Source organism: Cyprinodon tularosa, unplaced genomic scaffold, assembly GCF_016077235.1.
Source record: "Cyprinodon tularosa strain WSP-4 unplaced genomic scaffold, ASM1607723v1 ctg85, whole genome shotgun sequence".
Lineage (NCBI taxonomy): Eukaryota > Metazoa > Chordata > Actinopteri > Cyprinodontiformes > Cyprinodontidae > Cyprinodon > Cyprinodon tularosa.
Genome location: NW_024039618.1, coordinates 532,043 through 555,638, shown reverse-complemented (window position 1 = coordinate 555,638; position 23,596 = coordinate 532,043). Strand labels below are relative to the sequence as shown.

Sequence of the window (23,596 nt, the reverse complement as noted above, 5' to 3'; positions counted from 1 at the left end):
CAGCTGCAGTTGATTCAGAATGCTGCTGCTGTCCGTATCCCTAATAAAACTGAAAAAGTAAGGCACATTACCACAGTTCCAAATCTCTTCCACTACCTCCCTGTGCCCCAGACAAAATATCTGTCAGTCTACATATCAAAGAAAGGCCTGGAATAAAAAAAGCAGACTTTTCAGTGCATCAATCACTCAGACATCAGGTCTTCTGGCTCAAGTCTACTTTGCTTATTCAGAATCAACATGGAGCATAGCAGCATTTAGTTCCTATGCTCCAGATATCTAGAAAAAACCCTTCGGAGGACTGTAAAAGTGCTTAAACCCTAAGTTGCAATAATTGTTTGTAGTTTAAAGTTGCCTTAGAATTTCTATTTAAACTGTTTAATAAAACATAAGCCTTTTACCTGCCACTGCAATGTACCTTAACGTACAGATAATAGTCAGTGAATAAACCTCCCAGACCACTCCAGTCTTCTAGTTGAAGCCTACTTATGTTCATGTAAAGCACTTTGAATTGCCGTGGTAGCAAAATGAGATATACAAATAAAGTTTCCATGCCAGTTCAATTATGTATCCTTCATAAAGATGCAAGGTTTTGGCTTGTTATAAATATGCTGGTTAGTGAATTAAATTTTCTACTAAAAAAGTCCTATAAGAAACCATATGCTTTATTTTTTCTTTACAACTAAAGAAAATGCAGTTTCATAGCCTTGTCTTCCAGTAAGAGACTAAATGTGTTGTCAATTACTAAGAAAAAAAAAACTATGAAAAATAGCCTTCTTGAATTACTTAGTAGCAGCAAAATTCAACATACATCTTTGTGCCTGCTGTTCCTCTAGTTAATGCTGCTGTTTTGTGTCCATATAGTCACTCAGATAGGCATCAGCACAAACTGTTCTACCAAAGAATTTGAATAGAGCGATTTATTTCTGAAAATGTCATTGAAGTAGGTTTATTCTGATAAAATCAGCAACACAAATCTTTGTACAGTAAAATACATGTAAAACATCACTGGTGGGATATTGTCCAGATAAATGTATAAATATTAAGGAGACAAAATCCTCATGAATACACCTGATTCAGAGGTATTTTTATTAGATGGAAAACAGTTTTCTTTTAAAGACAATATGACCTGCTGGATACCACAAATTATTGAAAAACAAAGTAGTACAATTGTGCCACCTAGTGGTGAGTTGATAACTTTACAAATTTACATCATAAGAGACTAAACTTCATACTTTACTTAACAAAAGCAAGTAATAGCAATCTAAATCCCTGAAAATAATAATAAAAAAAAGCTTAAAAAACAAACAAATGTATCTATGGCTATTGCGAAATAAAAAAGGCTTCTCAAATATACATGGAACAAAAATGAACATGTATTTTTTAAACAAAATTAATTGTAATCTTTTTTTTTTGACTGTTCAGATCAGCTTCAATAAATCATTTGTCTCCTTATATCAGTGTAAACTGTAGCGTTGAAGACACGGTGTCTCAAAGAAAAGATCTCAAAGAGTTGAGGCGATTCCTCATGCAGAATTTGCTGAGCACATCATTTACGTTTCACATTTTCAGGCAATGGAGATAATTTTCCGACAACCGAGATCACTCGAGTTCCTTAAAACGTGCAAACATGGCTTTGCGTACTGCTTGTTTGTAAGTGCTGTGGTCCCATACGACATGCTCCTTTTTCTTCTTCTGCAAGAAAAACAAAAATATTTAAACTTTACATTTACTGCAAGAGTCAATATCTTTAACAAAAAGATAAAAAAATTTACCTGGACAGGTTCAGCCCCTAAACCAGGTCTCTCACTCACTTTGCCTGTTTCTCTGTATAAAAAAAAAAGAAAAAAGAGGAAGAAATAAGCATCTCTTTGAAAGAGCAGAAACAAAAATAAATTTCACTTGTTCATCATATTTCATATAAGTTAAAACCTTAGCCTACCTGGAGCTTCCAGCCCAGCTGCTACGTTGTTGAGGCTGTTGGTGATGCTGTTTTCGTCTTTTCTGTTCTGGTGATCTGGAAGTCTCTTTGACGTTTAGCTGTGAAGGTCAAAACACTACCTTCAGTTTCATTCGCTAGTATTTTTACATATAATTTGTATGTATCATTAACAAAATTATCCATCTTTAATTAATGCCTGCTTGCCTGTTTTTCCTGGTTTTCCAGAGCTTCAAGTTCCTTTTTTGACTTCTTGATCTTGAGATGAATCTCCATGTTTTGCTGATTAGACAATAAGACAAGTGTTAAAAAACTTAACAGAAGTAATTAGTCTTCAAATCTTTCCATATATAGAATATGAGTTGGTACTTTATGTAGATCAGAGAGCTGCTGGTGGCGGATCAGAGCATCCTTATTAGGAAACTGTCTCCTGCACAGCAGACAGGCCATCTTCTTCCAGTCAGTCAGCCTGTCCTTTTCCTCAGGCTGGCTCTTTTGGGTGCTTTTAGTTGCCTCCTCCTTGTCTTCTTCAACCTCTTCATCACTTCCAGCTCCATAGTCTGATGCAAGCAGACCCAAAGACCCCATTGGACGCTAAAGACAAAAGCAAAGTTTATCCAGGAGCAACAGCTACAAACTTACACTTTTTATTTTTCACACAGAGATGTGCAATTTCTTGCTAACAAGTTGCACATTAGACCAAGCCGCTGCCTGGGCGACTGGAGAGGCAAGAATCCCGGCTTGAGACGATTTTGGAGAGACCAAGACTATCAGTCAGCCTCAAAGCAATTCTGGCAAACAGTCAAACACCTCCAGAGGGGGGAAGCAGTGCTTCGCTAACGGTATTTTTTATGTGGCAGGAAGCTGCCGACCTTGACTGAGAATATTTTTGGATGGTGTAAGGAGTACTTTGAGGATTTCCTGACACCTTCTGTGATGGAAGCAGAGACAGTGATCATAGCCAAACATGCTGACTTCAACAGGCCTAAGTCTACAAGTTGGTCAAAAAACTCCATTGAGGTACGTCTTCGATAAGCTGGGGCTCTCTTTCCGTTACTGGGCTATCATGGCTGACAACTTTACAATGTTGTGTGGTGTTTAGGGACAGGGCCCTGGACCGGTGTTCTAACTATAGGGGGTGAAGGCCTATGCAAGCGTGCTGAAGAGGAGAGTACAGCTGACTGTCAAAGAGGAGTAGTGTGATTATTGTCCCGGAGTTTGTCCAACTGATCCACATGTATTTTGTGTACCTGGAGAAGGCATCTGGCCATGTACCCCATACTGACCCGAGGGAGTGCTCTAGCAGTATGGATTTGGGGGCCACCGTGTCTCAAGTGGACCAGGTGTTTGGTCAGCATTGCCAGCATTAAGCTGGACCTGTTGCCTTGGACTTTGGCAGGGGTCCTTTATGGAAAGGATTTCTGGGAGTAGCCAAGGGCCATTGGGGGTTTGGTTTGGGGACCAGTGGACGTTGCCTGTGCTTTTAGCAGATGATGTGGTTCTGCTGCCTCCCTACTGCTAAGACCTACAGCATGCACTGGGACACTTCACAGCAGAGTGTGAAACGGCTGTGATGAAGATCAGCTCCTCCAAGATCAAGGCCATGGTTCTTAACCAGAAGAAGGTGGGTTGCCCCCTTCAGGTTGGAGGAAAGTTTCCTGCCTCAAGTTAAAGAGTTCATGTGTCTTAGGATCCTTTTCATGAGTGAGAGGAGAAAGGAGCGGAAGACCAATAGATCAGTGTAGCTGCTGCTATAATGCCAACCCTGCTCTGATCTGTTGAGGCGAAGAGAGCTGAGCAAAAAGGCAAAGCTCTCGATGTACCAGTTGGTCTACATTTCTACCCTCACCTATGGTCATGAAATCTGGATCATGGTCGAAAGAACGAAGTTGCGGGGAGCAATCGCAATGAGTTTTCTCTGCAGGGTGGCTGCGCGCTCCCTTAGAGTAAGGATGAGCAGCTCGGTCATCCAGGAGAGGCTCAGAGTAGTCGCTTCTCTTCCACATTGAAAGGAGTCAGCTGAAGTGGCTCTGACCTTTTTTATTTGGATTACCCCTGTAAATCCCACTAGTAGGAGGCCTAGGGGACAAACCTGGACACACTGGAGGAACTATGTCTTCACAGCTGGAGCACCTCATCTTCCCCATGAGGAGCAGGAGGAGGTGTCTAGGGAGAAGGAAGTCTGGGAGTCTCTGCTGGGACTGACTGCCCAGTGACCCGTTCTTGGAAAAGAGAAAACTGACAATGACAATACAGACCAACTTACTTTAGATTTTTCCTCTTTTTTGACTGGAGCAACAGGCTTCTTAAAGAGATCTTCACTTCCTGTGATCTAAAGAAACAAAAGGATAAAAACAGCTGAAAGTAAATTTGTCAAATAGCAAATTATGAATGGTGAAGAGCAGTAGCCAACCTTCCGCTCGAATATAGCAAATGCAGCATCAGCTGACTTGGACTGCTTCTTCTCATCATCAATCCCAGACTTTAGGACTGGAGATGGAGCACGCACAGTTTCTTTCTGACGATTCTGGATCTTTGCCCAACGCTCCATATCTTTCATTATCTGCAAACAGCAGCAACAAAATACTTGTTCATCACCACCTAGCTACACAAACTCCACCATGACTTGGGATTTGTTTACAGGGAATGCTACCTTAACAGCGGCAATACTTCTTGGTTTATCGTCTTTGCCATCCTTTTCTTTATCCTTTTTTGGAGATTCCTCACCGTCCTTCTTTTCGACACAGGCTGTGAGAGATTGGACAGACCCTGCAGAGTTCTCTGTTGAACCAGCAACAGGGGCGGCAGAAGCTTGGGGTGGTGCTGAAGGTTTCTTCAGCTCTAAAGGAGCATCTGCAGCTGGATTGGAAAGAATAGCCTGGTCTTCTGCAGTCATAGTGGGTGTCGTTTGGGAACCTGTGGAACCTCCTTCTGGAACTGGGATGTAGGTTTTTGCTGTTCCATCCCAGTACAAATACTCCTGGGATTGAGCGTTATAGAAATACTAGACAAGAAAAATGGGAAAAATAGCAAATATGATTTCAGAAACATAAAAATAAAAATTATATACAAATCTCACAAAGATCCTAGAATTGAACAAAACCTGCAGAAAATGTGAGGAGGGATAGGAGTTTTAGAACATATAAGCATTGCACTCAACAGGCCGCTTCACCGTTAATTTTTTTTATTTGTTTTAAAACATGCTGTCCTTCAACAATCTGAGATTTTATTGTACTTAATTTGTTCAAGCTGTTAGCCGTATCTTGTGATAGTTCACTCTGTTTTATACCACGTTTTCTAGTTTATTATTGTGTTTTAAGTCCTTTTATTTTATTCCTCCTGGTGGTTAGCACTGTGTTTTAGCTGAGGCTCATGTTAAAGCCCTTTATAAATAAAGTTGATGAGGAAGCAAAATTAGGAATATATGCGAAGATAAATATTTAATTGTACAACTAAACTTTAATGAAATTAAGAAACTTTCAACGGTAAGAGTGAAAACTTACAGTACTGTTTAAATCTTAAAAGTGGCACAGTTTGCTGCACTGCTAACTTGGAGCAAGAAGGTTTAAGCTTCAACTCTCAGCCTAGGCTCTTTCTGCATGGAGTTTTCATATTCTCCCTGTGTATGCCTGGGTTCTCTCTGGGTACTGCATTTTCCTCCCAGTCTAAAACCATAACTGCGTATGTCCCAGAGGCTGTATGTCTCTGCGATAAACTGGCCACCTGTCCAGGGTGTACCCCGCCTTTCGCCCATAGCCACCTGGAGATATGCACCTTCCCCACCGTGATGAATAAGCAGTGGATGGATGGATGGATGGATGGATGGATGGATGGATGGATGGATATGTAAGGAAGAACTCCTTTAGCTCCTTATGTTTTACATGATGGCCATATCTTTGAGGATTAATATGCAAGTTTTACATTACTTTTACATGATACTCAAAGAGCTCAGCAGGGCTAAATCAACTCAGAACACTTTTTTTATTTTTATTGAAAAGGTTCATTAAAGAGAGAGCAAGGTTTATTAGGAATCCCCCACCTTAATGACAACATAAGACAGTCTAGCTCCTAAAACTCCCGATCTTAATTTTACACGCCAAAGACAAAATTGCACATATATGCACAGCATATATGTGCAATTTTGCATATATGCCTCACCCTTGAGTTTGGATCGTAGTACAGTGTTGTCTCAGGATCGTAGTAGAAGCCCGACGTTGAATCATACAAGTAACTGGACATGTCTGGAGTTTCAGAACCTGGAAAACATGCGACATTGTTATTTTTGTATAACATGTAGTTGCTGATTTATACCCTATAATGGATATACTTTAATATATAAAACATCTTCCAAAGGATCTAAACATGTTTTTCCTCACCATAAATATATGTCTGTGCACCCTCAGTGGGGGGCTGTATTGCAGCAGAGTCTGGAGGAGGAAGAAGTTGACCAGTTTGGTTTGATGGGGCCGCAGTAGTCATTACATTGTAGTCCCTTCCCTGAGAAAATATTCAGCATTCAAATGTCAGAAAACTACACCAAGAGTCAAAAAATATTTAATAAGACAGCTTATCTAGTTCAGGAGAATTTACTAAATGAACCCTGAATGTATTATAGGTTTGTTACTGTGTTTTTTTCAGATGGTTGGTTTTGTTTAGTTGGATGCCTGAGGCTTACAGCAATGAAACCCCTACAATTCAGTCAATGTTTTCCTGTCATATATACATTTATTAAATAAAAACATCAGTCTGAAACAAAAGAAAATTGGATTCTGTGTTTTTCTACTTTTCCTCCAGGCCTTTGGACCCCGAGAGTCCAATGACTTTGGACCACGGAATGACAGTACATGTAATTTTCCACCTTGCCAAAGTAGGACACTTCTGACGTTCAACAATTCAAAAGTGACTTAATGCACGTATTGGTCGGCGTGGTGCTCTTTAAACCACACTCCATGTCTTCCCCAAACGCTGAAAGGATTTTGCCTCACAATGCTTCCAAGGCGGTGGTTACATCTTTTACTTGTGCAGCTTCACTTTCTCCTTACACTCAGCTTTACATTAATCTACTTAGATGCAGGGTTATTAATGTACAGTGTCTTCGATATTATGCAAATTATTCTAATCACGGATGAAAGCTGGACAATTGTTGGCTGCATGCTCATTATTGAGGCCATAACATAACAAGCCTGCATAGAAAACATATGACTTTTTGCAAGACACTAATGTAATTATTAACTGAATTTGGGATTTTGATTTGCTGTAAACCATTATGTTACAAATACAAAGAAACAACTAATGAAACATCATAGGATTAATTTGTTCATGAAATGACTTAATCTGTTTCACTTTTCAAATTGGATAATTTAAATAAAGCAACTTTAGCAGGGAGCTCCTTCTGTAAACATTCGTATATACATATCGTATGGTTTGAATAATATGAAACATACCAGACTATGGCTAGGGGCTGAAGCAGCGGGATTCGCACAAAGAGTCATTAAATCACCTACAAGCAAAAACAACGAGTTAGGGTATTTCAGTAGAAACTCACAATCTAAAAAAAATGTGAAAGAGCTCTCACCCTGCATTGCAACCTCTGTTGGAGGAGTGCCAACAACAGGAGCCAGTAGAGGATGCAAGAACTGTGGTGGTGGTGGGAATGGCGGCTGTAAAACAACACCAGAGGTCTACCAGATTTGGTTAGTCAGTTTTCCCTCAAGAATCCAAAGATTAAACAAAAATCTGACACTATGCCACCACAGTCTAAACTGGTTTGTAATGTAATGAGGAAAAATAAGAACATTATTTTCAGCACTTAGAATGCTGAATCTCCTCACTTTTAATATGCCCTTACTATGCATTTTAAATTATTCCAACATTCACTGAGTAGGTTTTCTGCCTAAATTTTATATAGCACTCACAAGTGATGTCTGATTAGTCATTAAATAGAAACTTACCGCCATTGTGGCATCCTCAGGCAGATGCCCAACAAGTGGAGGGTTTGATGGATCATATTCTCTTCTTAAACTAAATCAGCAGGGAAAAAAGAAATATCCAAGTAAAGAAAAACTTTATTTTCTAAAGTAGCGGGTTGATGATGGAAGACTTCAATCAAGGTGACTTACATGTGGTTTTTAAGAGGTATAGCAATTTCCGCATGGACTCTAACTCCATCAATATACAGGGGTCTGGGTTTGGTGAGGAGATCAACCAGACGTTTCACTTGCTACAAAAAAAGAAAAAAGAAAGACAATGTTCTGTCCTGAAAGTGATAAAAAGGTAAGCTTGACTTCCTAACTAATGAAATGACATCTGACAGTACCTCGTGGGAGTCCATGTCGACAAAGCAAAGGGACTTTGCCCCATTGGGCTTTCCTTTCACCAAACGGACATTTCTTTCATCCAGATATGCAAAGGGGTCCAAAGCTTTTAAGATGGTCTCTACTGTGGTGGTAGGCTTCACATTCTTTATTATCATAGCTACATAAAAGGAAACAAAACAAAAACTAAACTGGAACATCTTTTTAACAAAAAGAAATATGAAACAAGCGGATCAGGTTGACGTACTTTTGCTGTCTTTGAATACAGACTTGGGTTGTTCTGAGATGTGAAGAGATGTGTTTGAAGAATCTCCCAGATGTTCCGCTTGTTCAAGCTTTAGCTGCTGGTCAACTTGCTGCTGCCACGCCTCTGGAGTCAGGTCAGTGTTACGCTGGAAGTGAATGCGAGGAGGCTCTTCCATAGGATGTTTAACATCGATGTTAGACCTCAGATCTTCTAAAGGCTTATCAGATGGGGGTTTCTGTGTGTCCAGCATTTGAGGTACTCTATGATCAGGTTCCTTTAACAAAAAAACCCCAGCAATTTCTCAATGGTTAAATGAATGACTGTCATCTTGAAAATAATAAAACCTAACTCTATAATAATACTCACAAAAGGACCTCTTTCACACTCATGTGGCTGGACATACTTCAAGGCAAATGTCTTAGTGCCAACCTTTATGCATCCCTGGAAACAAAGCCGATAACAGTGAGAATTTCACAACATTAGTGATCCAGCTAAGATGACATACAGCATGCACTATGTCAGGTTTTGTCCGCCCGTAAAATGCACCGAAAAAAACAGCTCAGCGTTTTTTGGTATGGTGCAGACCTCAGATCCATGCATTCAGCAAGGCCATCTTGCTGCGCAGTAGAAATTTAGTTCCCAGAGTAGAACAGCTTCAGAGAAGCTACCGTTTTGGTCTGAAGTTGAAAACAATTTTATTCATCGCCGACTTGTGTTCTACACTATCCCCCCAACAATCTAATTGTACGATTCATACCATGTCAGACGACAGTAAAAAAAAAAAATCACGTTTAAAGGGTGGAAGCTGTATTCTACGACGGAGTATTAGGGCCACACATAAAGAGAAAAAATATTTTTGCCATGACGAGATTAAACTCGACATGTCGACTTTAAAGTCGACATGTTGACATTAAACTCAACATTTCGAGAATAAAGTTGAAATGTCATGTTGAGTTTAATCTCGCCCTGTCGACTTTAAACTCGCCATTTCGAGAATAAAGTTGAAATGTCATGTTGAGTTTAATCTCGACGTGTCGACAATAAAGTTTAAATTAGTTCAAGAGAGCCAACCGCTGCACAGGATACATGCACAGAATCCTATACAGTTGCAGCACGTCAAAGACTACCTTCACTCTTAAAACGCAGACTGCAGCTGTGGAGCGCGGTTGCTCTTTTCTCCAAACTTTGGAATGTCGAGATTAAAGTCGCCACGATATATCAACTTTATTCTCGAAATGGCGAGTTTAAAGTCGACACGTCGAGATTAAGCTCAACATGACATTTCAACTTTATTCTCAAAATGTTGAGTTTAATGTCGACATGTCGACTTTAAAGTCGACATGTCGAGTTTAATCTCGTCATGGCAAAAATGTTTTTTCTCTTCATGTGTGGCCCTAATACACCGTCGTAGTATTCAGAGTTAGCCCGAAAAAAAGGAAACTGAAAAGCCTAAAGTAGATTATGTTTTTTTTTTTGGCCGTAATAATATAAGCCACTAATCTAGCGATTTCTCTGCCAATATTTAAGATGCATTGATTCTAATTTTGTGAGCTTATTAATGCTTAATAATGATGGCATGTCAAGGGAAAACTGACAGCCTCTAACAACTGTACATCTCTATTAATAAGCTCTTTTAAATGTTACGGCATTAATTTGTTAGCGTAAGGAAACTACTTAATGTCCCTTTTCTATTATTAGCCTTCTACTGAAATTAGATTGGCTCTATATTATAAAGTTTTGTTTGTCTTCAAATTGGAAACCCACAACATCACAATGTGGGAGGGATTGTTATCAAAGCAGCCCCACAGTCTGAAAAAGTAATGTGATTTGATCATTAATAACCAACAGAAGAGTTAGGGACTGTCATCAGACTAAAGGTGATAGAAGTTGAGTAAAATGTGATTGTTACTAATATGCCCCATCTACACTAGTCCTCTAAAAACAAATCTGTGCCAATTGGTTCTCACGGCCATTTACACATCATGCTAACACGTTTCCTTGTCTCCTACGGCGCTCCACGATACTAAAGCTTCAAATGCATCTAAAGGAATCACACAAACAAAAATGGTACCGCCCATAAAATTCAGGAGCAAACGTGCCCGGATAGCGTCCTCCTCCCAAATTTCAATGAAAGCCTTGGTCTCGGCATCATCCCAGTTGGCATCACATTCTTTTGATGCCATTTATTGTTAATAGGCTGAGAAGACGTTTTTGTTGTAAACAGGGGAAGAGATCTGTGAATTGCAAAGCCAGACACGCCGGAAAACCTGCAAAATAAGTCAGCTGACTTTATATAGGAGATGACGCGGTCTGCTCATGCGCTCTTTTTTAACAGCCACAACAGAACTGTATCGAGCCCTACTGCTGAACTAGTATTAGCTTTAACACAGTTCGGTTGTGTCTGACACAGTCCAGTTCAGTTGTTTTCCATTTACACTCAACAGTTCTCTCTGTACGGACTGTTCTTAGCACAGTTTAAAAATGGTCGTGTAAATGGGGGTATAATGAGTCCAAAAAGCGATTATAGCCTTATCAAACCCGGCAAAGAAGGAACTAGTTGACTGCACTTTTACAGACCATAGGTTCTTACTGGGCAAAAACCCAGTTTCTAGAGCAGCTCACACAGTTATGATCCCATCCTGTATCCTAGCACAGACCAGAGACCTGTACCCCAAAACAGTTACAACAGTTGCAGTGGTTTTATCCCAAACCCTGGAGTGGTTCTCTCACAATGTGAATGTCTGCCAGCTTCCAGCACACATAAACCAAGTAAAAAGGATTTGATGTCAGAGCAGGACATTCAAGTAGAAGGAAAAGCATATACTACCCATCTTGGCCGCTTGAGTCTAACCAAAAACAATTCCAACCACGTGAACAATGCTGTGTCAAAAGATGACTGCACAAGGGTGTAGTAGATTGGTCAAAGAATGTCATACAGATCCCCTAGTAATTCAGACGGTGGATTGGGTTGGACAATTTGCTTTGAGTCCTGATCAAATTATAGACTTTCTTCTTTGTTCTGCATCCTGTCGTGTGCCAGGTCTAAAAGTGCTTCCACCATAAACCTTTGGACTGCTTTGAACCGTTTCAGAGTCCAGCTTTGGAGCAGATCACATCGGAATGAAAATCAATCTGGGAATTGCTGTCCAGGGTACAATTTATCTGGTCTGTGGAGAGATTCGCTTGCAGTGCGAAAACATGCCTGTCCCACCACAACAAAAGCAAGAAGAGAAGATGCTAGAGCAGCACACCGAGTAGAAGAAGAAAAACACTTCTTGAATCCGAAAATGTAGTAGAAAATGTCTTGTGGAGCTACATGGAGTAGTGGAAAAATGCCAGTGAAGAAGCAAAAGAACAATAAACTAACCTAATTAGATCCACTTTTTTTATGCATTTCCCCTTCCTTAAATCATCACAATAGTGGACAAATACAACCTCCTGAAACAAGTCCTTGATGTTTTTTGGCCCAACCTAAAAATAAGCAAATAAAGGAAAACCAGTTGAAGCTATGAATACTCCAATAATATAAAATGGGGTCCAATTACACAACACCAAAATACATTTATTTAAACTGATAATGTATTATTCTCATTTCTTATTGTTTTAAAGAATATGTTGTTGATACCACTACTATACCAGAATATAGGATTAACACAACCCTTGACAAATATCCAAACAACGACTTTGTGCATATCTATAAAGCTAGAATAACAGAAACTGTGAGGACAAAGCTCGAAAGATGTGAAAAAAATGATATTGCCAGCTTTCCTAGGCTTTTGGTTTTAAGCAGTGAAAATCAATATAATTGAATGTGATGGCTGTAAAAGGCTACACAAAGAAAAGTAAAGCTGGTAAGGATCATTGCATTGCATTAGTGACATCCCATAATATCACAGTTGTGTGATAACCCATGCAACCGAGAACGCCTACTTCAACCCACTTGTATGGGTCAACCCATACAAGTGGATCTCTGGGACCATTGAACTATGTTTGCTTTCAGAGGAAGCAGGTGGAACCAAAGAGGGTTTTGCTTGTAACCCAGGAGCAGTGACACAAGCACCTTTATGAAATATTTGATGGTAATATCCCCTATACCCCTATATATAAAACTGTTTTTTATTGTTGACTATTAAATCTATGAATAATTTACGATTAAAATTAAGCTGTAGTCTCATTCTTTAGATGTCTCCTGAAACAGATTCTGTAGATAAATGTTTTTTTTCCAGAGTAAACAGAGTCCTCAGCTTGCACTGCTCCTCTGCAGATTTTGTATGCTGCTGTCGACTTTTTTTAAACTAAGTTGAATAAAACGTTTAGACCATGTCTAGCTCAAGCACTGAGTAAATGATTAAAGATTAGCTATGTAGTATAAAGACAGTTAACTTGATCATTAAGAAGTTAGCCAATTCAGTGGTTATTATAATTCCAAGCAGACAAAAAAAAAAAAAATGTATCTTAAAAGTAGACCGCAAAAAAAAAAAAAAAAAAAAAAAAAAAAAAAATCACAAAAGCATCAAACTTGTATCATTAAAAAAAAGATAAAATGCCTAAATCCTACGAGGAATTCTGGCTCAACTGCTGAACCTAAAACCAGATACAAGCTTGAGACCCACTGACCGTACTGCAAGGAGTCCAAACAAGGATATAAAACAGATTAGCAAATTCATTTAACATGCCCGCAAAAAAAAGAATACTCAAGCTTTTAGAGAAGGCAAACTTAATACTTTTTCTATAGGACACATCTGAAGAATTCCAAGGAGTTAAGGGCAAAGAATAACTTGCTGCAAAGAAAGCTGCAACAGATTGCGATCTGAAGCAACCTAAAAGGAAAACAGACAAAGCTCAGGAAAGTTGGAAAGTCAGAACATCATAGGTCACAACAACACACATCTGCACCAGACCTTTTAACCACATACTGCAGTAAAACATTCAAGTTCTTACCCGTCGACTGTAAGCCAAACATAGCAACCCAACAGCTGTCAAAAGTATTTGGCACAACCCAAAAAACTAATATTAATTAAAATAAAAACACAAGGAAAATATAACTTAAAAAGTGAATTAAAACATATATACACATCGAGGCCAACAAATCTAGATTCAAGATCAACACCATCAAAGCATGCTTTCAAAAACGTCTCCGATGCATTTCGGGCGACTAGCGCAACAAAATATAAAATACCTGCTAAAATAAGGATACAGTACTACCTACATTATTTTAAAAAGATTCATAGCACAACTTGCCCTTAGTTGCCTTTGATTCAGCTCTCTTGAACCTGGGTTCACTTTACATAAAAATTTTCACACAGGCCAACAGGGATCCCTGTTCGCTTGTAACCGCTTCTGCACCACAGAATCGGCAAAGTAGTGACATCATTCAGGTAGTCTGTTGCTTTACTTGTTGCAACACTTCAGTTTCCTGCCATAAAAGCAGGACGGGGTGTTATAAAAACTGGTATTATTAAAAGACAATTGTTGCTTCCAAATTCGGGTTAAAAATTTGCTAATCGACATGATGTGACTGCAAAGCAACTGGCCAAACGTCAAGCGCAATTTTTTTACCAAAGGAGAACACTGCTTACCTTAAGGAAATGCACCCGCTCTTTCCTCCGGCAACAGTGTCTGAATACTTTATTACGGTCACGGGTGATGAGGAATTTCAGCTGCTCAGTGGTCACCAAAGCAAGCCATTACAACTAATCACAGACTTGGCTAATTTTTAACGCAGGATGTTTTTCTTCACACAGATGGGATTTGAACACAGGTCCCCCATATTAAAGTCAAATACTGATTCACAATTGGGCAAATTTTAGCTCCTATTGTTTAACCTTTCACAGGGTCAGCGGTTAGGAAACTATCCTCGGTAGGAAAGGAACCCCGAGTTGCGATATGGAATCTGGAAAGACTTCCGGATGTGAATACGAGATAGAAATGAACATGGACGATGCAAGTCAAATTTGGATTAATGCCTTTCAGTAAAAGTACTACAGAAAACACAAGTTACACAAATGTAGCGAAAGGCTGGGTTGTTCCCTTAAGTCCTATCACGCAAGAGATTGTGGGCAACCGTACTGCGGCAGATAAGAACATTGGGATGTTCCTATGCTAATCAAACCATCAGTAGGAGGCATCCTGCTTCTTCTTCAGACCTCTGTCCTTACTGCGAACGCTATTTGGACAGCACGTATCGTGGTGACTTCTGATGCACTTCTGCATTGGCTCAAGGTTCATACCGATATACCTGATTTAGATGGTTCCAGAGACTTAAACTACTTCACAAGCAGCGACGGTTGCAGTCATAGGTATTTCAAAATAATTTTTAAAAAGATAAACCGTCAATAGGAAAAGCGCAATTAAGACAAGTGTTATCCCTAGCGTTTAGGGTAGTCCCTAGAAGAAAGCTTTTCACTAATGGCTGCATAATTGTGTCCAGAGCATAGAATATTCTTTAAACATCAATTTCTTAGTGCTCAAACTATCAAATGTAAGTCGAAGCCTGGGGTAAATGAAATTGGGACTATTCTCTGTGAAGTAACCAGATCGTTTTTAGCTGGTGTTCTAAAATCTGAAAAGATAGGAAACCAATAAGCTTACAGGCAAGATTTTTTCCTGAAAGCAGTGGTAAATAATAGGAAAACCATGACATGAACTTGATTTCGAGGATGTATGATAATGGAGATTTAGGATCAACATTTTCTTTAAAGCCCCTTCCCAATCCCCCCAGCTACTGAGTGCCCTCTGAACCCCTTGCAATCCAGATGGGAGAGACAGCCGTCTTAGAGTGACGAGGATGGGCCACCTTGTTGGACTCCATGAAGTGGACTGCATCCTCGAGGTTTAAAAACTCCACAAAGGCCATATCGTAGCTGTAACCTGGGGACAGCATTTGAAATACAGATGGGTTTTTGTTAGTTAAACTCAGAAATAGAAAGATTTTTAAAAAGCATTCGTGAAAACATCGAGATCATTGCGAGTACATTTTCAGAGTTTACCCAAAACATACCTTTTGGACACAACATACTTTTTTTTCATTTGTTTTTCCTGGTTATTATGCCACTGACTACGGCCAAGCCAGGTCCTTGGGTACAAATATTGCAAACATTTGGCTGTAAATGTTCGCATTGTGAGCGGCATAGTCAGTCTAGTGCCATTTGCATGAATTAGAATGAAAATATGACCATCAGGACATAGTCTCGATTAAATGCTTGATCTCATCTAGACAAAATCTGTAGCGCAAATATAAAGGACGTTTTATGCTACCACGTGTATTTTTCTTTTACAGTGAATCAAGATGAACGAAGTTACCGAGACGATTCGTCTGAAGAGGGTTTTTTTTTTTTGATAAAGCATCCCAGATCTTCTGATGAAACACTAAGCAACTCAAAACATTGTGAGTCATCCTTAGGTAACATAAAAATGTTGGAAAAACAGAATTCCCCCAAATCGTATTTTCAGTGAGCAAGCGTACAGACACCGCCAACAAAAGCAACCGGAACAAAGAAAAAAAAAAAAAAAAAGAACAAAAAGCAAACGCTTTTACAGCGAAATACGAAGGGACATAGTAGCGATCGAGTGCCCCAAACAATCCGGGAGAAAAAAAACTTTCATTCTTACCTGGCACAACATTTCTGATATCAATTCCCTGTATCGGCATCCCATCACGGACCGCAAAGGCTCCAAGGATCTTGAAAATGAAACCATAAAAAGAAAGATTAATACTTAGAGAGTAATAAAACACATCATTGGCAACTACAACTACTCAAACATATATGGTTAATTGAAACCTGCATTTCTTTTGAATTACCTGATCCAACGAATCAGTCTTTGGAATACCACTTATGGAAACGATATTTGAAACTTTTTCCTTGACCGATGCATTCCTGTAATCTCGATCCTTTTAGACAATGGTTATGGCATAAAAAAAAAAAAAGACAATAAGTAATAAACAAAAAGCCCTAATCGTAAATAGAGATGGAAAAAACATACCTGGGAACCAGAGTCTGTGAATTTTGAAGGTATAACTGGAGGAGGTCCCTTAAGAAATATCTCTGATGGAGGAAGTTCTTCATGATGGTAATCATAAACCCTTCTAGACGCCGTTCTGTAATCTATGTCTCTGTAGTCTTGATCTCTTCCCTCTACTGTGCTTTTTCTTTGGTAATCATCGTCCTCCTGCAGCTTTTTCCTGAATGGTATTTGTTCAGATGGTATGTCGTTTATCTCTCCAAAAGGATCATTTGGCTCCTTTATCTCATGTGAAGGTTTCTTTGGATCTTCAAAGTAAGGGGGCCTTGACTCACAACTTGTTTTATTTTGGATAAACTTTGCATCCTTTTCTTTAGGCCATTCTTTACTTTCCCTACTCTGACAACCTGTTAAGGGGTTCACTTCTGGCCTTTTCCTTTCATGAAATGGCGTTGGATCCATTACAATCACATTACTACTGAGAGCGAGAGGGAAGCTAGGAGCAGGTTCCAAATCTTGTCCTGCATAAGGCTTCTTGCTCTTTTGACGGTTTTTCCATTCTTCAGCTAGAGTCATCTCCTCACCACCCCAATAATCCATAATGGGGCTACCACTAGTTTCAGGATAATCTCTACTTCCTGCAGTGCCTCCAGGACCCCTAAACTGTGGTCTGCGACCAACAACATCTGGGGGCATGTCTGATCTTTCCCTTTCTTCTGGAGAGAACTCACCTGGTCCAAATCTTAAAGGAGAACGTTCCCTGCCTCTGATGTCAACAGGGGGTCCAGGTTGATTCCTAAAGTCCATATCGGACTCAAATCTGCCTCTTGGGTTGAATGGTGGCCCTCCTCTTCTGTCGATATCCAGTCTCTTTTCATGTGGAGGCAAGTCCATCTCATAGCGATTAGAATCACCAATATCTCCTGGGTGTCTGTCAGGCATGTCCCTAAATCCACCATCTTGCACCATTCGATCCATGGGTAAGCCTCTCCTTCCATCAATATTAGGCCTGTCAAAGCGTGGCATGTTATGAAACATTTCTCTGTCCCTCATGTCTAAAAATCTGTCATTAGGCTCCCAAGGAGGCATATCTCTTCCTCCAAAATCCCTGCCTGGCCCACGAAACCCAGGGGGATCAAGGATTTCGTCTCTAAGAGAAGTTTCTGCATGCCTCCTAGGATGGAAGTCTGGCTCCTCTCCAGGTATGAAGAACTCTCTGCTTGGATCTCTTCCTCGGAAATCTCGGGGATCCATATCATGACATCTCATGGGAAAGGCATCCATCCTTCTCTGGTCCATCAGTGGAACAGCAAAAGGTCTAGGACCCATATGATGCATGTTTATGCCATCTCTATAATCAGGCATTGGACGATCTCGACCCCAAAACATCTCTCCACGGTGATCGCTGCTGAAAGGTACCGAAATGTATTAGATTGCTGATTCAAAACACAAAACAAAACAGCAAAGCCAGAAAAGTGTGAGCTACTCGCTACATGCCAACTTGTCTTATTTTATTTGACAACTTGCAGCCCCCGTATTGGATCTATGACTGGCCATGGTGTCTCTTTTAACAAACAAGGTTTTTCAAAGTGTATTTATCATATATGACATATTACAAGCCATGCTTTAGGCTATATTCATCATCAGAGGAGCTGTTGGAAGAGCATATGTGTTCGCCAGGAACCTGATTCATCATTGCAATAAATTCCAATGACATTATCAACTGCAGCCCTAGACCCATTCCAATACCAAATAAGCTTAAGCTACTTCTTGTAGAAAGATGACGTTTGTTGGAGGTCATATAGATACATTATCCTTCAGTTGAATAAGAGAAAAATATAGCAAATCCCAGTAGGTAGCCCACTGTCTAACCGGGTACCAAATGTGTGGTAGGTAGGTGCTACCATTTCAAGTCAAATAAAGAAAAAAATCAAAACGAACAACAGCGACAAGGGACAAAATGACCCAAACCTGTTTTTGTCTGTTACGACTGAGTCTTTTGGAGGGTTTCACAATAATAAATAAGCTACATCAATAATTAAAAAGATTCTTTACAATGCAGTCAGTTACATGGACTACTGGTAGTAACCTATCAGAGGATTTAGAGAGGGCTGCTTGTAAACAATTAAACATTTATTGTTAATCTATATGAATAACTGCAATAAATTTGATCAGGTGATTATGCAAGGCCTGGTTTCAAGTAAACGCGCATTTAGAACAGGCTTTAATACAAAACTACAGGAATCTTGACACAATGTATCATTGTTAATGGTTATTTAAAGCAAGACCAGAAAGAAAAAGCACATTCTGCAGATTGTGCACTTAATTTCTTAACATTATTTAATGAGCAATGAGAAAACAGGAAAAATGGAAACAATTCAGTTCATTTTTTTTTCATAAAAAAAAAAAAAAAAAAAATGCATTTAAAGCTGAAAAAATTCAACTAAAAAAAATTCCACAAGTTTCACTTGTGTAATGTATGTCATTTAAATTCAGGCATAACAAAACATTATCCCCATGTTATATCCCACAGGCTGACCAATTAAAACAATGTTCTATTGAAAACAAAGGTGGAGGCCAAGCAGTAGCACTGAGAGCTGAGCTGTGGAAATAGAAAGTCAGTGGATGCCAGCTACCTCACCGGCAATTTTCATTCAGTAAAGTTTTAATTGAACTTACTCCTTTAAAACGTCAACTCTTTCTCCTAGCTTCTTTATGGACATTGTGGTCTCTCTACATTGCTAAAAACCGCACTTACCATCATGTATTAGCAGGGTATGCTATCAGTAACCATGGCCATCTGCCAAACGCACTGTTTGTGTGATATAAAGGAAGCCTTGAGGCAGATTTGTCTAAATTAATTTTAGTAATCAAGGTCTTCGAATAATTCAATCAATTGTTACAAATTGTTATGTGATTCTGAAAGCAAATTGTTCTGAGACACACTAAATGTCAGAACACACCAGATACAATATAGCATGTGATCTGATGGAGAGATGTGGTCCTATTAATTCATGGCACTTGCATCTTATCAAAAAGCATGAGAATGGTCAGACCATACATGATTCTCTGCAACACCACTTGCCTAGCTCTGACTAAGGTACACCCCTGGTCTATGATTATCAGTCCTAAGAAGCAATTTGATGAGAATGTCAGACAGTAACAGCTTAAAGAAAAACCCCGTCACTTCAGCACGTATCAGCCTAAAAAATAATATAAAGCCAAATGTCCAAGTATTCAGAAGATACATTTAATACAAATGAAGTGAAAGAAACTGCTTTGTAAAATCTTAATAAAATTATCATAAAACAGAGTTCATATTAAGTTTGAAAATAACTAATATAATCAACTTTTTGTGCAGCAAATTTCACACAAATAAGTGCTCTTTAGTGTCCAGACACTAAAGAGCACAGAGTGATTTATTTTAATGATATATGAGGAAATGAGAATTGAAGGAAATGTGGATTCTTCACAACTGATTTTGTGCCGTAAAACACTTATACTGCCAACTTATGATCTTTTAAGATCTAATTTATATGATATCTCGTCTGTATACAGGAGTTTAAAGGGCTCTAAACAGTTACTATCACAAATCCAACTGGACTTTCAACATAAATCAAGCAACATTGGTTTACATAAAAAAGTGAAACTCTTATAAATATTAGGAATAATCGCCGTTCCCTTACCGAAAGGGTGGTCTTCCCCGTGGTCCTGGTCCATCCCACATGTTTACAACTATTCTATATTTAAAAAAATTCACAAATACAGACAGTTAATATTCGTATCCTGTAAAGAAAAAAAAAACACACACACACACACACAATGTAAGTGTTTATTTTTCAACAAGCGAGCATATACATGTTTCTTCCAGTCAGTTAGCAACATTGTTGTTGTTTTTTTCCTTTTCTTTTTTTTGGGGGGGTAGGGAGTGAATTCTTTGAAGATGGTTGCAGTATTTTGTCAGATCAGTGGTAGAAATGACTTGAGGGAGTGACTGCAAAAAATTGGGGCGAGCTAACTTTAGCTTCCACAACAAGGCCCTTTATTATTCGGAAAAGCAGACAAGTGATAAATTACTGCACGTATGGCGATTCAGAGAAACCATTAAATGATGACGGTAACATGTAAAATTTTAAATCTAAAATCTCTTTTTCTCAGATAATGAAGAGTAATGCGATGACGCTTTGAAGTGGCTAGCTAATGTTTAAGAGCTTGTTCCCCAGCGTTTACTCGTACTCAAACAAATGCTGTCCCATCGATAACACTTTAAAATATTAATAAAAGTAATATTTTCTCAAGGAGACCTACCTTAGATGCTCTTTTAATAACGTTTTATTCATAAATCCTGTTGTGCAGCGTCTGTTTAAAAGAACTGAAGCAAAAATGGAGACGAACTGCTGCTGCTTCTTCTTCTTCTTCTTCTTCTTCTTCTTCTCCGGATTGCTGGCGACTGTCATCAAACGTTAAGATGCATTATCGCCACCTCCCGTTTTGGAGTATCAATACTTCACCCTTCACTAACCCAATCAATATTTTTGCAAACAACCCCGTTCCTTATAAAAATAAATACATTCTCTACATATATGTTTTTTTTAATTAATGTAACATTTATAACTTATAATTGGCGGCCTAGTGTTTAGGGCATAGAGCTTGGAATCGTGAGGTTGTGAGTTCAAAACCACTCCCCCAGACTCAGGGGCGGATCTAGAAAAATATTTATGGGGTGGCAAGAGGGGGGCAGGAATTTTTTAGGGGTGGCAACATATGGCATTTGTTTACACTGAATTTATTCACAGTTATCACAGTTTGGTGAGAATAGTATGTACAGTACTAGTGTTTCATGTGAAACAGTTCATATTAGAAATACATCGTACAATGAGATCTCACTTAATAGGAGATAGAAGAATGATAACACTACTTCTAGAGGGGCATTATCACAGGAAAGGTATTAAGGTAAGACACAGGCGCTGAGTCACAGATGTGTGAGATTGACTGTCAGAGAAGAAACTATAAAAAAGAAAAAGTTACCCATCAGAGATCTATGGACTGAGCTGTACTAAAGTTAGCATAACTACACAGTAGAAATAAAAGGGTCAAGGCACCCAAAAAAGGTACTGGACATCTATGTATTGGTTACTCTGAACACACATTTACCACATTTGTTCCTCAGTAACTTGTCATACAGCAGTTAAGGCAACATGAAAGGGACATTTCATGCATGTAAATATGCTGTAGATAGAGCTGTATATGGAGGACCAACTCTGCCATATTTAAAAATAAATACAGAAATAAATAAATAAGCATACAATTAATTGCCACCAAAAGTACAACCAACAAATAAATGTAATTAGAAATTATATTATAATGGCAGGCAGAAATGTTAAAAGGGCAGGCAGAAAGAAATAGCGGCGAAGAAATAACTAGGGTAAAAATATACAAAGGAAGAATAAAACAGACAAAAATATGATAACATGCACATAAATAAATACTTAAAAATATAAGTAATGAAAAAATGAAGTTGAAGATAATAAATGACAAAAAAAATAAATAAGGTAAATTTTAAAAAGGCAAAGCAATAAAGAAGCCAATTAAAAGAGTTATATACCTTTATGACTAGCTGTATAATTTAATTTCTACTTACATTTATTTGTTGTTTGTATTTTTGGTGTATTTTTGGTATGCTTATTTATTTATTAAGCATTTATTTATTTCTGTATTTATTTTTAAATATGGCAGACTTGGTCCTCCATACTGCTGTATCAACAAATCAACAAAAAGGCGGGTTCTGTATGTTACATCAAAATCTCCACAAATCTGAAAAGAAGCAACATAAAAATACATTTTGCTTGTGAGTAGGTTCATACGGGTCATTTCTGGATAGTGTCATATTATATATACAAAAAAAGAAACAACAACTCTGCTTCATATTAAGCAGGATTCACACCAGTATCACATTTTTAACTTTTAACACTTTTGGTTTTATTAAAGGAAATATCAGATTTTCTCAGGTGCCAAAACAAAATGTAAGATCTCTGTAAAGGTTCACCAGAGAGCATAACATAAAGTTAACATGACTATAACAGCTGAATGCAGTGATTTCAATGTTGCTCAGCAAAACGCTTCACAACTTTATTTAGATCCAATGCCTTTGTGCGTTTTGATTTGAGTGCAACCAAACTATATAGTCTCTTTTCTGTCATAGTTGACCGTAAATATGTCTTTATGAGCCTGAGACGTCAGGCCTAAACTAACATCATAGTTAGAGAAATAACGTTCTGCAACCTGATTTTTATCATCTCAAAATCAGCATTGCAGCTATGCTAGCAACATTGTGCTTTCATTATGATTTCATTTCTCTATAGATAGTTAATCAGTTTTTACCTGTTTCATCCCGTGTCTCCTCTCCCCATCACCCCTGGCTCCCTCGCTTTGCCCCATTCGGTTTTCAAAACAAATCAGTCTCAGTCGCTCTCGCGTCATCTCGTGCTGCATTCACTGCAGTCCGACATTGGAAATTAGCGGCCGTAATTCTCAAATGATCCATAATTTATAAGCCTCGCCACCCCTACCGCCAACTGGGGTGGCAGCAGGGGTGGCAAGGCTGTCATTTAGGGTGGCAGTTGCCACCCTATGCCACCCCAGTAGATCCGCCTATGCCCAGACTGCCACTCTGAGTCTCTGAGCAAAGACTCTTAACTGCTCCCCTGGTCCCTGAGGGATGGGTTAAATGCAAAGAGTGAATTTCGTTGCGCTGTACTTGACAGTGTAATGACAATAAAACATGGGGGGAAAAAAGTCTCTACTTACTACTTTCTCACTATAAACAGTATGGTCTACTGTTTCCAAATCCATTCACCACTCATATTTGCATGGTTGATGTATTTCCATCATATTTAATGTTGTATAACTGTATATGTTTTAACTTTAATCTTGTTATTACCGCTTATTTTTCTTCGCTTTCTGGAATTTGTGTCCATTCTTTCTCAAATTTCAATTTTCTTTAACATCTTTTGTATTTGAAATAAATGTCAATATATTGTTCTTACCTCCAAAGGCTGCTGCCATTATGATTTGTTTGTATTTTTTTTACTAAATACAATTTTAGAAATTTGTACCTTAATTTAAATACTGTTTTTG

At 38.7% G+C, this 23,596-nt stretch overlaps 1 protein-coding gene across 2 annotated transcripts; it reads right to left on the bottom strand.

Moving 5' to 3' along the window:
- Window positions 1–930: 930 nt before the first annotated feature.
- LOC119775074 (RNA-binding protein 6) lies at window positions 931–20,879 on the bottom strand. 2 transcript variants are annotated; one of them, XM_038272949.1, is made up of 23 exons: window positions 20,768–20,879; window positions 20,146–20,199; window positions 16,481–17,867; window positions 16,299–16,388; window positions 16,109–16,178; window positions 15,294–15,367; window positions 8,864–8,938; window positions 8,498–8,771; window positions 8,253–8,410; window positions 8,056–8,156; window positions 7,888–7,957; window positions 7,512–7,617; window positions 7,381–7,436; window positions 6,313–6,433; window positions 6,095–6,192; window positions 4,590–4,940; window positions 4,350–4,499; window positions 4,203–4,268; window positions 2,306–2,530; window positions 2,144–2,218; window positions 1,940–2,037; window positions 1,773–1,824; window positions 931–1,692 (listed from the first exon to the last, which is right to left on the bottom strand). In XM_038272949.1, the coding sequence occupies exons 1-23, from the start codon at window positions 20,797–20,799 to the stop codon at window positions 1,600–1,602; spliced, it is 3,876 nt and encodes a 1,291-aa protein (XP_038128877.1). In that variant the 5' UTR covers window positions 20,800–20,879; the 3' UTR covers window positions 931–1,599. The 2 variants fall into 2 exon arrangements, with proteins under 2 accessions (XP_038128877.1, XP_038128878.1); XM_038272950.1 differs by having other exon boundaries at window positions 7,512–7,596.
- Window positions 20,880–23,596: the final 2,717 nt, after the last annotated feature.

What these genes read in the sequence shown, in the direction of transcription:
- LOC119775074 (XM_038272949.1), bottom strand. Translation starts at nt 20,799, where the DNA reads ATGAATAAAACGTTATTAAAAGAGCATCTAAG. An exon ending in TATCAGAAATGTTGTGCCAG is followed by an intron (nt 15,368 to 16,108) that starts GTAAGAATGAAA and finishes TGCTGTCCCCAG; the next exon opens with GTTACAGCTACGATATGGCC. An exon ending in TCGACATGGACTCCCACGAG is followed by an intron (nt 8,157 to 8,252) that starts GTACTGTCAGAT and finishes CTTTTTTTGTAG; the next exon opens with CAAGTGAAACGTCTGGTTGA.